Source organism: Muscardinus avellanarius (assembly GCF_963383645.1).
Source record: "Muscardinus avellanarius genome assembly, chromosome: 14".
NCBI lineage: Eukaryota > Metazoa > Chordata > Mammalia > Rodentia > Gliridae > Muscardinus > Muscardinus avellanarius.
The window spans coordinates 84,261,458-84,279,063 of record NC_137800.1 but is presented as its reverse complement, the minus strand read 5'-3'; the positions used below and the strand labels follow the sequence as shown (position 1 = coordinate 84,279,063).

Here is a 17,606-nt window from a genome sequence, read left to right as displayed (position 1 = left end):
AATAACCACCTTCATTAGCCCAAGGATTGCTTCAAAAGTCTTTCATGTTGAAGGCAATTACATCTCATCCCTCCACAGAGAAGAACGCGGGCCAGACAGCATTGTGATGGCCAAGCATACATTTCATCTGGGGAATGTCATAGTCTACAAATGCGATGGTAAACCACATGATGTCACCTTGTGCTCCAACCTGAAAGGCCACCCAGAACCTGGTGGGTCCAAGGGTAGTGGCCAACAATCTAACCATTTATGAACAGACAAAATGGCATTGTATTAGAGCTGTAATGCGCTGCTGAACTCTACCAGGAGGATTACTTCATCCCCTGATTTCACAACGGGCAACTACATTTTTTTCTTTTCAGTAAGTTAAGGCTCTTGATGTTCATCTAAAAAAAAAAAAAACACACAAAGCACCTTTGATAGATAAAAATATAAGTAAAATATTGAGCTATTTGATATTGGTTGGTTTCTTGATATTTTTAATTTGCTAGTCAGACTGACAAATCCTAACCTAGTACTTTTTAGATGATTTTATTTATACATGTTATTTACATGGAAAGAAAGAACTTTATGCCTATTTTGTCTAAATAAAAACAAGTTCCAGTTATGTGAATTATCATACATTCTATCACCCCCTAAAGAACTAAACTTTCTATGAATTCTATGCATTTAAAAAAAAATTATCACTTTTCACACTAATATTACTGTAATCCCATGCACTAGAAGATAATCTTGAATCAGTTTTTGTTTGGTTTGGTTTTGCTTTTTTTTTTTTTTTTTGGTACTGACGATTGAACCCAGAGCCATTTCCCTCCAAGTTATACCTCCAGCCCAATTTTATTTCTTATTTGGAAACAGGGTCTCACTAAGTTGTGGAGGGCCTAAGTTGCCGAGGCGGCTTCAAACTTGCGATCCTCCTGTCTCAGCGTCCCAAGTACTGAGATTATAAGCCTGTGCCACCATGCCTGGCTTCAATCAGTTTTATACGAAAGGCAGAGAATGAACTTGACAGCTTACTCCCAAGGAGAGCTCTGCTCTTGTTATACAACCAGCAGGTGCACATGTTCATTCATCTGGGAGATGCAGGAGGGTCACTGCCCCATCTTGACTTCATCTGTGGATCAGCAGGACCCTCAAGAGAGAGCTCAACCTCCAGGGAGCAGCAGAGCCTGAAGTCACAACTCTGCCACCTGGGCTTCCCTGAATTGGGTCTGCCCTGCAGTAGACCAGAAGGTAGAAGGCCGAAAGAGATTCCTGTGAAGTTATTGAAAGCGGAATGTTTTTTCTCTAGTATTGAGGCGAATGTTTGCTAAATCTCTGTGAAGGATTGACTGCAAAGTAAAAGTGATCTGTCAAGAAAAATGAGATTCCTACCCCTACAGAGGACTTTCTGTGATGACATTTTTGGGGGTGAAATGACAGAGCTGGATTTCTTGTGTTTACCACGACCGACATTTTGGATGGGGTCATTCTTTGCTATGAGGGACTGTCCTGTGCCCAGCAAGATGTTCAGCAATGTCTTTGGCCTCTAGATGCCAGAGAGCAGGGGCACCTTGGCCCTCCTCAGTTGTGACAACCCCAAACATCTCAAGACATTGCATACATGTCGCCCTGGGGGCGGCAAGCTCACTCTCTCCCCAGACTCACTCCCCACTCCCAGATGAGAAAACACTATCCAAGAATATGAATCTTATATCTTTTTAATGCTTTTATCAGTACCATGTAATTACACATCCTAGTGACAGCGGATCTTCTATCACTAAACCAATGAATAAAGACTACATTTTAGAAGAAAAACATTTAAGTTTTTATGATGACTTCAGTAAACTTTGTATATGAATTAGTTTTAAAAAACTCAAGATTAACTTATGATAATAAATATAGTTAGGTATCTTATGAAGCAAAACACCCAGCAACCAAAAAAAAAAAAAAAAAAAAAGCCAGTGGAGAATACAACACAAAACCACAAGTTCGTGAACCTTAAAATATCAGATTCTCTCAGTGAGGAGAATACTGTGTTTAGACTGATATATATGATTTCTTATGAAGCCCATATTTAGAGGAATGTGCTATATCATCTAAAAATGGCTCAATATCTAAACAGTGGTAGTACACCATCCATTTGTGGTAGTCTCAAACTGTTAATTACAGGTACATTTAAAGTACTTTATAGCTTCTTATTGCCTCGTGATTTTTTATGTATTTTATTAGTTCTATCTCTTCCCATCGCCAGCTTCTCACTGACGATCACGATCGGTTGGTTATAGGCTTCATGCTCCATTTATATTGTAATAATAAAAATTAATGTTTTTAATTAGTATTTCTGTTAAACATCTAAAAAGGAATATTGCCTTTAACTAAACCAGATTAATATTTTCTTTTAAAAAAGAGAGAACAATTAAGATGTTAAATTTCTAACTTCTCCACTTACTTTATTGGTAAGTCCAAGTACCCACCCTGCCTCACAGGGGTCAATTTGCTCCAGTTCCAACTCTAAAAACCATATAGATGTTATTTCCACACATATGAACATGGGTACACGACACCCTCTTCCTCCCAGCGTCACTTTGAGACTCGGGTGATACCTGTTAGTGTTACAACCTTGGAAAACTCAACTTTGTGCCCTTTGTTTCTTCACTGATGGACAAAAGTTTGATGGAATGACCCTCAAATGGTTTTCTCTCAGATAACTTCTAACGGGATTTTGGGAGAGCTGGCCACTCGCTAGAAGTTCTTTCAAAGAATAACAGCATCTGATGGGTTAGTAATACCTTTTCAGTAATAAACATTTTTAAATATAAATTTTCATATATGCATAATGAGTTTTATAAGATAAACAAGTTAACTGAGATACATTAGGAAGTACATTTAGAGTACTAAATCCCCATGTCAACTGTACTCCAAAGACCTGATGGCTCTATTTTTCACTATTATAACCCTAGGACGCTTGATGGCGATGATGACAATGATGAAGAAGAAACTACTCTGATTCCCTAGCTTGAAAAAAAAAGGAAGTGTGAAATACACAATCAAACAAGCATATGCACTAGGTTTTCATGGCATTCTAGGGAAACCAGAAGGCCGGCAGCTGCTGAGCCCTTGAGGGGGGTCTTGATGGCGTCTTTAAGGGCCCCGCAATCACAGAGAAGGGAGCAGTTAGTTAACATGGCAGGGGGAATAGGGCATCAGCCAGGGGCAAACAGGAAAGGTGAAAGAAAAAGAAAAAAATACACTGGCAATAGAGGATACTTTTCCTAGACCTAAATAAGTGTGTGTGTGTGTGTGTGTGTGTGTGTGTCTGGGAATTGAAGCCAGCAACGCATAACTTATGCATCCTAGGCAAAGAAGTACTCCACCCACTGAGCTACATTGTTAAATATCAAAAAGGAGAGAGACGAAAAGAAGCATGAGGAGGAGAAAGAAGGAAGAAGAAACAGGAGAAGGAAGAAGAAAGAGGAAGGAGGAGGAGAAAGAAGGAAAAAGAAGAAAGAAGGAGAAGGAAAAGGAAAAAGAAATGAAGGAAGGGAGGGAGGGAGGGAGGAAGGATGGAAGGAAGGAAGGAAGGAAGGAAGGAAGGAAGGAAGGAAGGGAGGGGCAAATGGAATAAATGCATGGTCCACACAGTGTGACTTGTTACTCAGGCCAGAGGTATCCCAGGATGCAGCCCATCGCTGGCTGTGAGCCACTGCTGGTAAGCCAATAGCCATGAGGTGGCTTCACCAAGCCCAGCTTTACCTCCTCAGTCAGCTCTGGAAGGAGCAGTCAGTATATTGCTCAGACTTTTCTAATGATCAAAAGATTACGATGACTCAACATAAGAAAAATAACCTCAGTGCACCAATAAAACTGCCAAATAAGAAGAGGAAATAATATGTGTGAATATATATATATTCTCACATATACATGTATATTCTCATAAATATTCTCATCAGACACCTGGAAATCTAAATGTGTTCCTTCCACAAAGCCAGCATTTTGAGAGTGGGGTGGGGACTGTGCCACACTGGGCCAGGTTAGCTCCCGGCTGGTCTTTCTCCTTCAGGACAGAGACCATGGGAAGTTCTGCAGAAACCTCAGTCACTCCTTAGCTGTAGAAACCCAAGCCACTAATTCTATACTGACATTTAAAACTGAAAAACCACAAGCATGGAACAAGAATGCTCAATAGCCTGTCTCAGGCCCTTAGTCATGATGGCTACAAGCATGAGTCAGGAAATGAAATTCAATTAATCAAGTGATTTTCTTTTCATCTACTGAAACTAGAAGATAGATATATCTTTTTTGTTTCCGCTTATGTATCATACAAAATATTTTATTTTGCTTGGAACATGTCTTTATTAATGTTACAATTTTGTAAAGATGGCCAAATTTGTACTTATGACATGCCAATGTACCCTGCCAATATACTAAGAATTAAGATGTGATATAAGCTGGTTACATTATCCAGGTGACAAAGAGCAGTAGTTTTGTTTATTTTTTAATGTAATAAACAATCAAAACTAGAAACATACACAGGGCGTGGTGGTACACGCTTGTAATCCCAGCATTTGGGAGGCTGAGACAGGAGGATCATGGCTCGCAGACAGCCTTAGCTACTTGGTGAGGCACTTTGCAACTCAGTGAGACCCTGTTTCAAAATAAAGAATAAAGCCGCGTGTGGTGGCACGTGCTTATAATCCCCGTGCTTGGGAGGCTGAGATAGGAGGATCGCACGGGTTCGAAGTCAGCCTCAGCTACTTAGTGAGGCTCTCAGCAACTTAGTGAGACCCTGTCTCCAAATAAAATATAAACAATAGGCCTAAGAGTATAGCCAGGAGGTAGAAAGCCTCTGGGTTCCATCCCCATCACCACCAAAAATAAAATAAAGAATTAAAAAATAGGGCTGAGGGTATAGCTCAGAGGTAGAATGCCATTGGGTTCCATCCCCAGTACCGAAAACAAAACAAAACAAAACAAAACAAAACAAAACAAAAAACCAACAACTAGAACCATTGCTGTTAGCTTTACCAAATAAGTTTGCTTTTAATGATCTAATGTGCAGAATCATCTTAAGTTTAAGAGTAGATTTTATTACTGGTAAATAATATATTTGAAAAAAATGCAGATATCTTTGTTTGATGAGCTACTTCAAAGTAATTAGAAATTCTTTCAAATCTTTCCTAGTGGCTAACTCGTGTAATTAACAGCCTTACGACAACATAGTCTTATCAACCATGTAGCTTTTCTAAGACACTTAACAACAAAAGCAAAGCACACTCCTTCTTCCTAAATAAAGAATATTTAAGTCTGTATTTCCAGCAGGAAGATATCCCCACAACTACATTTGTGGTAAAGAGAACATTATGTTTATGTAAATATAAATATGGAGCTGTGAGCCTCTCTGCAGCCAGGCAGGGCTAGATCGATATGGAATTCCCAGTTTGGAAAACAATATGGAGGAGGGGAGTTTCAGTTACATAAACAATTTAGTGTAATTTATTCATGAAATAAAGAGCTTTTATTCATTCAATTAATAAGTGGAGAGTACATTTTTATTTTAAAAACAAAATATTTTCATTTTTTTTGTGAATAGGAGAGCCTTATTAATGCCTGTATCAGCACATAATATAAAGTAATAATTATTTACAAACATGCCCATATATATATTTTCATGCCTTATGGACATAAAGCTCTAAAATTTTAGTATTATTTCTTAGCTTACAGAAAATGTTGCTAATGCGTCTGCATTTTATACAGAGCAAACTTAAAGCATGAGTTCATAGATAATGTCGGTCTCACTGCAAGTGATCAGATGGCTATGGAAAGCCACGTCCTGGGATGGCTGGCTGTCTTGCCTAGATTAATGAGTCTAAATTCTGATTTTTTTGTGTGTGTGTGAGTATGGTACTGGGAATTGAACTCAGGGATGACCCACCTCTGAGATACATCCCCCAGCCCTATTTTCTTTCTTTCTTTCTTTTTTTTTTAAAAAGCATGGTCTCAGTGGAGAGCCTTACTGAATTGTAGAGGCTGGCTTTGAACCTGCAATTCTCCTGCCTCAGCCTCCCCAATACTGAGATTACCAGCATGGCAAACCATGCCTGGCTATAATTGTTGTTCTGTTTTGCTTTGCTTAGGTACAAGCAAGGCAAGGAATCCACCCCTGAGCTACATCCCCAGGCCGAAACCCTGATTTTATACAATTGTGGGTGATTCTGACCACCTCCAGATGTATTATAAAGTTCTCATAACAATACAAATATACTCTTAAGAAAGCTAAATCAGTACGTTCTTAAAAAAGGAAAGAAAGAAACCCCAAAGACTTGAATGGGCAAAAGATATATCTTAGGTGGGGTGTGGTGGCACATGCCTGTAATTCCCAGAACTTGGGAGGCTGAGACAGGAGGACGGCAGGTTCACGGCCAGCCTCAGCTACTCAGTGAGGCCCTCTGCAACTTAGTGAGACCCTGTTTTGAAATAAAGAATAAAAGATAGGGATGAGCAGCCCTTGGTCAGCTGCTGGCTTGCTTGGCGTCACGATGTGCTGACAACTTTCTTTCCTTTTACTGTCCAGGCACTCGAGTACAAGAGGAGGGGACAACAGAATTCCCGCAGACCAAAACCCCTCGAGAGCTCAGCGGAAGAACAGCTGTTATGGGCTCTGACTTCCATTGTTGAAAATCTTCCTAAAAACCTGACTCCTTTGGGATAAACCCAACTGACAGTTTCGTAGTTGTTGGGGATCCATCTACAGCCTGGGTCAACAAATAATTTCTTTCCTTTTCCTTTTCTTTTCATTTTGTGGTAATGAGATTTGAATCCAGGGGTGTTTTACCTCTGCCCTACACACACACCCCCAGCTCTATTTTATTTATTTATTTTTATTGCTACTGTGCATTGGCCTAAATCCTCCTGTCTCAGCCTTCCAAGTACTGAAATTACCACACCTGGCTACAGATATTTTCTTAAAGGCCTAGACAGTAAATATTTTAGGCAGGCTACATATAGACTATTAATAAGCAGTCATAGCTGATATATAAACAAGGAGCTGGGCTGTGTTCCAATAAAACTTTATTTACAAAGAAAACAGGCTGGTCGGCTGGATTTGGCCCGTGAGCTATATAGTTGGCCAACTTCTGGTCTAGAATCTCTTTATTTTAAAAAATACTTTTCTTCCACACATTTAAAATCAGAAATTCTCATTTAAGTGTTATTCATGCATTCCAAAGAGACCTTGTCAATTATTTTCCACTGGAGAAAATATATGTCTCTCCAATACAATATCAACTTAGGCTCTGAGCATTTGTGACTGTACCTTGGACTAGACTGAGGATTACAACTACTCCATCCAGAAAAACAGTATTATTTCTCTGTGAAAATAGGGCACAAGAGGACTCACAGGTAAGTGCTCAACCAGCTTCAGAAAAGAAACTAATAGTCTCAGAGCAAGTTATGGGTATACCAACTAAAATGCTGAAAATGAATTCATCTATTGAGTAAAGGAACTCAAAGTGAATCATTACTTTATAATAGTTTGTTAACTTTAATTACTACATGTGTTCAATCAATAAAACTTTACTTAAAACTACTTATAAATTTCTACTATTCTCTAATTCTGACCATTTAGCTTTCAGGTCAGTAAAGTTTTACTGTAACATGAGATTTCCATTCTCAAAACCTATTGGATGCCTACTAGCAGGCAGACACTAATTTAGATGCTGGAAGTTTAAGAATACGATTCAATCTTGCCACTAAGGGATTCTCAATTTGGCAAAAAAAAAAAAAAAATCTCCTTGGAAAACAAAAATTAATCTTTAAAAATAACATTATTGCCAGGTTCAGTGGTAAACATCTATAATCCTTGCACTTGGGAGGCTAAGACAGGAGGACTTAGCTTCAAGACCAACCTCAGCAATTTAGTGAGATCCTGTTTCCAAAAATAGATGAGAGGCAAAGGTATAGCTTGGAGATAGAATGAGCCTGAACTCAACCCCCAGTGCCAAAAAAAAAAAAAAAATTATTGCCAGACTAACTTACTATGAAAATTAATTTTCAAGTTTTAAGAAATGCTATAAATAACGTTATATATTTTATCAAAGTTTTAGTATAATTTTCCTATGTAACTATATTTTCTCATTTTTTGATTAAATAATCAAAATAAATAAATGAAACAAAAGAAACACACTGATTTCCAGATATGTAATAAAATAAAACAAAATGGTGCATGCAACAAGGTTAAAGTTTTTAATAAACATTTAACAGAGGCCCCGGGTTGGAGAATGATCCATATAGGATAACTCTCTTTGTAGGTTTGAGGTCACACGGGGCATTTCTGAAGGGATGCTAACAGTGCATCTGGGTGTAGGGAAGTTAAAGTAGAGAAGTAACTTTTTAATTTTCCCTTTAGTTATTAAATAATTTATTATTTTTCTTTTGAAGGTACTGGCAAGGAATGCAGGTCTCACATATGCTAATAAAGCACACTACCAATGAGCTATATTCCTAGCTCTAATTTTCTTTTAAATAAAGAAGTATTACATTTTTGATTTTTTTAAAGAAAATGATTAACAGTGACTGAAATAAAGGTTTTCACTCTGAGGTACAAAGAAAGAATGGGGAATTATATTCAAATTATTATTATTATTATTATTATTATTATTATTATTATTATTTTGCAGTACTGGGGCACTCTACCTCCCAACTACAGCCCCAGACCTATTTTTTATTCTTTATTTGGAAACAGGTTCTCACTAAGTTGTGGAGATCCTCCCTAAGTAGTTGAGGCTGTCCGCAAACCTGTCTCAGCTTTCCAAGGACTGGGATTATAAACACGCATGCGGCACCATGCCTAGCTTAAAATTTATTTATTTATTCATTGTTTTTGTACTGGGGATGGAACCCAGGAGCACTATACCTCTGAGCCCCCAGGCCTATTCTTTAGTCTTTTTACTTTTGAAACAGGGTCTCACTGAGTTGCAAAAGGCCTCGCTAAGCAGCTGGGACAGTCCGTGAACCACGATCCTCGGGTCTCAGCCTCCAGCATGCTAGGATTACAAGCGTGCACCGCCGTACCCGGCCACAATTTATCTTTTTAACACTCTATTATCTAAGAATGCTTTTCCCTCCCTTATCCTAATTCACAATAATTGACTTTTTTTTTTTTTTTTTTGGTGGTAGTGGGGGGTGGAACCCTTCTACCTCCGGGCTATACTCCCAGACCTATTTTAGATTTTATTTGGAAACAGGGTCTCTTAAACCAGTGAGGCTGGCTTCAAACCTGAGCGATCCTCCTGTCTCCACCTCCCAAGCGTGGGGATTACAAGCGTGCGCCACCACGCCTGGCATAATAATTAACTTTTAACTATTTGCTTTTCAGGTGGAAAAGCCGGAGCAGGGAAGAACACAGAAACCCAAAGGCTGTGTGTGATCATGCTGGTGAGAAGGAAGACAGATCACAGATTCCTTGAGCTCCCCACATACCAGATGCTGCAGGTAAGGACAGCTTAACACTAAGATCTTCCTTTTCCTTTTCTCTTACTAGTGACACCCAGAACCACAAAATTAATTAAAGAAATGTTTCTGGCTGTTGGGGCAACGGATGACCGGCTAGCATCGTACGCTTTCACAGTCCATCATGGGCTATTTAACGTCAGCAATTATAAAATAAAACTGTACCGACGCTAAAGACACCTTTATAAACCTGTCACTTTAATCTTTCTTCATGATTTGGTGGTTTAATTAGGTGGTTATACAGACATATAAAGTTTCATTGAAAAATTATAAGCATTACGAGTATGAGTTGCCGGGCAAGAAACAGTCTGTAACACGGGTCTTTGCTTTTATTCTCACACTAAAGGACTGCGTGATAGTTAAACGGAGTAAGAATTCTGGGAATTAGATTATGTAGATAATTTTTACTTTGTAGAAAGTGCCGACGCTTGGCTAGGATTCCTCATGCTTCATTAAATCAGAAGTAAGGATGGAAGTCAGGCGTGGTGGCGCACGCTTGTGATCCCAGCATTCGGGAGGCTGAGACAGGAGGATCGAGGTTCGCGGACAGCCTCAGCTACTACTGAATGAGGCCCTTTGCAACTCAGTGAGACCCTGTTTCAAAAGAAAGAATAAAAAATAAGGCTGGGGGTGCAGCTCGGAGGTAGAATGCCCCTGGGTTCCATCCCTAGTACACACCCCCCCAAAAAGAAGAAGAAGAAAAGAAGTAAGTAAGGATGGAGTCTATTTTTTCTCATTTAAAGCTGAATTCTGAGGAACAGGAACATTAGCAGGTTGCTAATAGTCTCAATGACAGTGATGAAGAGGTAATAAGCCCATGCAAACAGAAAAAAGCTGATAGTGCTTCTCACTAAAAGAACTGCTTTCAAACTCATTCAAAAATAAACTCTAGCCGGGCGTGGTGGCGCACACTTGTAATCCCAGCATTTGGGAAGCTGAGACCTGGAGGATCGCGGTTCGCGGCCAGCCTGAGCTACTTAGTGAGGCCCTCTGCAACTCAGTGAGACCCTGTTTCAAAAATAAAGAATAAAAAAATAGGGCAGGGGGTGTAGCTCGGAGGTCAAATGCCCCTGGGTTCCATTCCCAGACCCACAAAAAAATAAAAATAAAAATAAAGATAAACTCTAAACCGGGCACACTTGTAATCCCATATTTGAGAGGCTGGGACAGGAGATCGCAGTTCCAGGATAGCCTTAGCTACTACCTAGTGAGGCCCTTTGCAACTCAATGAGACCTTGATTCAAAAAAATTAAAAAATATATATGTATATGTATATATATGGCTGGGGGTGTAGCTCGGAGGTAGTATGCCTCTGGGTTCCATCCCCAGTATCAAAAAAAAAAAAAAAAAAAAGCCGGGCGTGGTGGCACACACTTATAATCCCTGCGCTTGGGAGGCAGAGACAGGAGGATCACGCAGGGCAGCTTACGAGACCCTGTTTCCAAATAAAATATAAAATAGGTCTGAGAGTATAGCCCGGAGGTAGAAGGCCCCTGGGTTCCACCCCCAGTACCACTAAAAACAAAAACAAAAACAATAAAAAAAACCCTCTTAAAGCTACTTATTTTGGGGTATCTGCTTAATGGAATATATATATATATATAAACTGAAATGCAACTGGTTGAGTGTACGAGAACAGGAGAGACCGCCAGAAACAATCAAGAGTTTCCTCTTTATCCTTCACATTCATATGGCAACTTTGGGCTAAAAACATGCTTGATAAGACCTACTAATGAAAATGGTGAAACTGGTCCGCTGCCCAGTTTTTCATGTTAAATTAAAAATACCCACTAGCAGGGCCTGGTGGCGCAAGCTTGTAATCCCCGCGCTTGGGAGGCAGAGACAGGAGGATCACACTGGTTCAAAGCCAGCCGTGTGCGCTGGCTTAGGAGACCCTGTTTCCAACTAAATAAAATAGGTCTGGGAGTATAGCCCGGAGGTAGAAGGGCTTCCAGGAACCTCAGTACCACACACACACACACACACACACACACACACACACACACAAACCCACTAACCTGATAAGCAATTAAGGTCAGGTTTATATTACTTCGTTTACCACTTTTGACATTTATAATAATTGGAAATAGGTATAAAAGTGTTCACAGTCTATAGAACATACGCAGAATGAACTTAATGCTCTATGCAACACACACTTAGAGAGCGTAAGTTCTGTAGAACAAGTGCACAATGAACGTACTACTGTTAACGTTTGCAATTCTCTCTGCAATTACTAGAAGAGTTACTAACCTCTTCTGGGACTCTCGTGATTGAAGAGAATTCCATTCACGGCAAAGAGATTGTATGCCTCCCGGAAGTTCACCACAATCCAATAGGCGTAGAGCTTTGCTGCCCCTGTTGGAATAAATTTTTAAAGAAAGTAAAATTTATTACCAAAGGTTTTCACTCATCTTAAAGAGTCACAACTTGTAAAAATTATAATCTTCACAATTATGATTTTTCTAATAAAATAGAAAAAATATGAAATCAAAAGCCAGAATAAACAATCAAAAAAGTTTCCTATGCCAGCTAATCAGATTTGCCAGGAAAATGTTTAATAATCTCCTATTTTCATAAGGTCCATGGTTTTTATTCTTTTACCATATAACTGGTTCAACTATATTGTTTATGCTTGCAGAATATCAAGTGCACCTTTATGTCATGTTGCTTTCATTTATTTTTAGTTTTAAAGAACTAGAAAGCAAGCCCGGCGTGGTGGTGCACGCTTGTAATCCCAGCATTCGGGAGGCTGAGTCAGGAGGAACGAGGTTCGCAGCCAGCCTCAGCAGTTTAGTGAGTGAGGCCCTCTGCAGCTCAGTGAGACCCTGTTTCAAAATAAAGAATAAAAAATAGGGCTGGGGTAGCTCGGAGGTCGAATGCCCCTGGGTTCCACCCCCAGTATCACACACACATAAAAAAAAAAAGTATTAGGAAGGAAAAAATTGAGGTTCTGAAGATGCAAACTGCTTTGAAATTTTATCACTGAAGTCATTCATGAGTATTCTCTTTACGAACGTACTAGATATATAATAGTCTTTATTTTGTTTTGTCTTTTTTCTTTAAGGATTTCAGGGAAACTTGCATGGGGAAATAAAAAACATGAAACTTTTATCACTGCAGCGCGATCTCAGAACGGTTTAGCGAAAGAATTAGGTTGGGTCTGATTTTCTTTTTAAAGCGCTCAGTGTGGAAGGGTTGAATGAACACAGACTGGGGGTGTGAGGTAGTCATTTCACCCCGGAGGCGAAGGCAGCAAATACTTGTAGTTAGCAGTGGATAAAGGTATGCTTCTCAACAAGTCGAGTCACTTGAGTCTATCTTAATGTTAATCTCACACTCAAATGACATCAGCCGTGAGACACGAACAGAATGAAAGCCGAAAACGCCCGACACCCACGGGGAGCGAGCGCCCGGGGCAGGCGTGTGGCCGTGCACACGCGTTCTCACCGTAGGGCGACCGAGGGTAGAAAGGGGTGGTCTCCTTCTGGGGTATTTCTTGCACTTTCCCATACAGCTCGCTGGTGGAGGCCTGGTAGAACTTCACGGAGTTGATCAGGCCACAGGTCTTAATTGCATCCAGAAGCCGCAAAGTGCCAACCCCGTCCACATCCGCGGTGTACTCCGCCAGGTCGAAGGAGATCTGGAAGAGGCGCAGACGTGAGGCTGCATTAGTGGACGGCAGTTGTGAAGACGGTGGCTGGGCCACAGGGACTATGGTCGCACATACTGTGAGGGGGATGTGGGCTAGAAACGGTAGTGTTGTCTAACAGTGGAAGAGTGTGGATGTCACCCAACATCAAATAGCTTGAAAATACTGTCATGTCCATTCATGTACCTGTGGTGATGTGACCACCCTTAAAGATTACCGCCTCTTTACCGTAGTGCAAAGCCCTACTCCTCGGGTGTTCCTTAAAATCTAATTTGATATCTCTTCCTCCTACTCCTCTTCTTCTTCCTACTCCCCTCCCTCTCTTCTTCTTTTTCTTTTCTCTCTCCCCCTCCCTCCCTCTTTCTCTTGAACACAGAGGCATTCTACCTCTAAGCTATACTCCCAGCCCCTGTGGGAACCTAGGACATCAACTTTTATTTATTTATTTATTTTTTTGGTGGGTCTGGGGATGGAACCCAGGGGCATTCGATGTCGCTCTGAGCTACACCCCTTGCCCTATTTTTTTATTTTTCATTTTAAAACAGGGTCTCACTAAGTTGCAGAGGGCCTCACTAGGTAGCTGAGGCTGTCCATGAACCACAGTCCTTCAGTCTCAGCCTCCAGAATGCTGGGATTACAAGCGTGCGCCAAGCCCGGCTTGACATTCACATTTTTAATGAATGCCAATTGATATGTGTGCACAGAGAAGACTGAGAATGTGTGCTTTAGGATACCATTAATTTTTAAAGGGTTCTTTTGTTTCCAATTTTAAGATATAAGGATGACTTTGTAGTATATTAAAAGTATCTATAATTTTTTTATTATAAGGCACAGTACATATAGCAAGATGCTAATGTTTATTATATGAATTGACTAACTTCTAAGAGGGTGCTGATAAATATTTCAGTATCGTGCAGTTCTTGAAAGTAGTTATTTTTTTAAAAAATGTGACCAGTGTACTTTTTTTTTTTTCGTAATCATCCCTATACAAAATAAGCAAATTAGCTAAGGTTAAATCCCCTAAAATGAAGAGGCTGAAAATAGTTCCCATTGTGTTTCATGCCTTGGGAACGGCCTCAGTCTTCATGTGGAAAGACCTCTGGATAGGGTGAGTGAGGTCAGCAGCCTTCCGTGTATCCAGGTCCTGGGCATCCCCTGAGCAGACGCTGCGGTCTGTACACACAGAGATATTGCGGGAACTTGGGCAGCTGCTCACTGAGGACTCAGCTCAGCCTAATTTTGTCTAGGTCTGTGAGTAAAGCTCACTACGGAGCTATGAAAGAAAGAAGTATGTCTCACCCATAATCTTTCAAAGCCACGAAGGCAAATCTAGGACCTTTTTATTCTTTTTAAGTAACGGTTTTATTGAGATATAATTTACATACCATAAAATTCGCCATTTTCAAGTTTACGATCCTGCGGTTTTCGTATAATCACAGCATTATGCCATCATCATTACCATCTAATTCCAGAACATTTTCATCACCACAAAAAGAAACTCTGTATCCATTAGCAAACATTCCCCAGCCCCAGCCCACTGTGGGTCCAGACAGTCACTAATCTACTCTACAGAAAAGTCTCTGCAGAATGTCTCTACCAACTGTGCGCATTTCGTAAAAATGGAATCATACGATATGTAGGCTTTTGTGACTGGCTTCTCTTACTTAAAGCTTTCATTTCTCTTGGATACGCGTACAGAGAAATAGAATCGGTGCACCATCGTATACTGACACTATGTTTAACATTTTGAGGGGCTGCCAGGCTGTTTTTCTAAGTGGCCACGCCAGTTCACATTCTCACCAGAAATGACTAAAGGTTCCAATTTCTCCCCGTCCTAACCAACATTTGTTGTGGTCTGTCTTCTTGAACACGGCGATGCTCGCGGTTTAAAGTGGTACCTCATTGTGGTTCTGATATGCATTTTCCTGATGACTAATGATATTGAGCATCTTTTCGTGTGCGGTTGGCCATCTGTATGGGCTCTTTACAGAAAAGTATAATCGAATACTTTGTCCATTTCAAAACTGGGCTATTTGTCTTTTTGTTATTGACTTGTAAAAGTTTTTTATATAGTCTGGAAACAAGTCTTTTCCTCCCAGGATGAGGGTTGTCTTTTTATTCCCTTAATGGTGGCTATGAAGCAAGAAAAAAAAAAAGTTTAATTTACCTACATTTTATTTTATCACTTATATTTTGGGTATCACGTTTCGATAACCCAAGAACATGAAGATTTACTCCCATGCTTTATTCTAAAAGTTTTACAGTTTTGTCTTTTGCATGTGTTGCTATGGTCCATTTTGAGTTCATCTCTGTGCATGGGTAAGGGTCCAACTTCACTATTTGAGATGGATATCTAGTTGTCCCAGCACCAGTTGTGAAAAAGGCTATTATCTCACGGCTGAATGGTCTAGACACTTGAGCTGTTTTGTTTCTCAGGAAAATCAATGGCTGCGTGTGGAGGGGGCTGTGCACAGAGAAACCCCAGACAGCAGATATCAACAGCCATGTGAAAGCCAGAGCCAGTGATACTAAGCCCTCCGTACGTGGCAGACCTCAGTCACAGCAGTGTGCCTGTGAACAAATTATTTTATTCTAAGAACAGATTAAGCACTTAATCTGAAACAGAGAAGTTTCGGTATGTGGTAGAGGAGCGTGTTACATCCATGGGAAATGTAATGCATTCTGCATGTACTATTTACTCGCAATGTTATACTCAATTGTGAGCCAAATGTCCCCTCCACCTTTGAACACAGAATATACAACGTAAAATAAATAATAAGATATTATTCAGGGACATATCCATGAACATAAAAAAAATTAGGCAGAGGAAGATGGGATGCGCCTATCTACACCTGTCTCCAAATTGTGATTAACTCTATCAAGGGTAAAGCATACATAATTAAAATTCTGGAAGATGAGACTGGCAAATTTAATTTTTTATAAAGTATTTTTAACATAAAATAACAAATTAGGTAGTTCCCTTTTTAATGAAAATACATTTAATTAAAATACTTATACATTGATGGACTCCTAAAGGTTCCAGTTTGACTCTGAAAATGCACAGGGTCTGGAGAATTAGGACTCATGGGCTAAACGTGGCCAGGGCCTGTTGGGGAATAAAGTTTTACGGGACAGAGCCACATCCGTCCTTGACAGGTTTTTCCATAGTTGTTTTCAAACTTTAACCACAGAGTCGGGTAGTTACTGCACAGAATATAATTTTCACCAAGCTCAAAATATGTATTATCTGGTTCTTTATAGAGAAAGAGCTTTCTGATTCCTGAACCAAACCCATTATGTCTGAGAGCCAAAATGAGTCATATGTCAAATTTTTATCATTATTTGTATCTCTATCTTTTCCATGAAGAGGCTCCTGGATGTGTGATTTACGTAATAAAAAATCATCAGTAAAAAATGCACTCAGTACACCTGACCTACCTAGTGCCCTAGATCAGCAACACAGCACACCCCTTGGTGTAAGCTGTCTCCCAGGATCAAGGGGCTGGCTGAAGGGGAGCTATAGGTGCTGTTGCAGCCCAGCTTCCAGAGGGAAAATCAAACCTCATGATCCAAGCCAAAGACACCATCCAAATTCAAAATTCCAAGAGGGTTTTTTCCTGAATGTGTTCATTTCGCACCAATGCCATGCCAGCAACTTCTAAATTGGTTACCTTCTATACTACAGGATGATTATGGGGTATGTGTCCCATCCCCCCAAAATGAGCTGCCTTTTTGCAGGGACATTGGAGACTTAGTTCAACAGTGGAAACTTATGTCACCTGAGGAGGAGAACCATAATGAGAGACATCAAAGCTAACAAAAAACATCATCCCAAAACAACAAACCCAGCCTACAAAATATTGGGCAGACTGCCTTTCTAGAAATATCTTCTCCCTCTGGCTTGCAGAGCCCTACATTCTTCCAGGTCTCTGCCCTTCATTGGTAGCAGCTCTCTACACTCTGGTTCTGCCCCTACCAGGTCTTGCCAGGGCCCCCACATCTCTGTTCAAACCCCAGGGCTCCGTGAGGAGCTGCCTCTCTCCTGCCCATCCTCCAGGCGAGCCACCAAGGGTCATTGCCGTCCTACCATCACTATACAGATGGCTCTGAATGCCAACGCCAGGCCTCCTTCCCTTGTCCATCATGTTATCTCCAAAGTTTGCCTTCCCTTGGCCTCTCCCTCACTTGTACACACGTACCCATTCAGAATAAAACCTGCTAACAAAACCTCGGAATCAGCCCTTTTCCGTTTCTTCAATTCACAGAAACCTATGAGCTTCTCGGCCCTCGGTAGACTGCCCTGTCACTGTTCACGGGCGCTACCACAGGAGCCTCCATTCCTTCAAACACAGCCTTGATCTGCACCCAGTTTCCACTGTCTGCCTCGCTACTGATCCGCCGGCCTCTCTGGCCAGCCTGGTGTGCACGGTGGTGGTGGCCTGTTCCTGCCTCAAGCCTTAGCCTATCT

The 17,606-nt window shown here is 40.5% G+C and overlaps 1 protein-coding gene across 1 annotated transcript in view; it reads right to left on the bottom strand.

The window, feature by feature from the left end:
* Window positions 1–17,606, bottom strand: part of GMDS (GDP-mannose 4,6-dehydratase) — a gene marked incomplete at its 3' end in the record, with an annotated part of 610,459 nt that overhangs the window by 342,102 nt on the left and 250,751 nt on the right. Inside the window, exons 5-6 of the mRNA XM_080710891.1 lie at window positions 12,937–13,129; window positions 11,740–11,844 (exon numbers count right to left, since the gene is read on the bottom strand). Of these exons, the coding sequence (XP_080567017.1) occupies window positions 11,740–11,844; window positions 12,937–13,129 (298 nt within the window). The remainder of the gene's footprint in view (window positions 1–11,739; window positions 11,845–12,936; window positions 13,130–17,606) is intronic.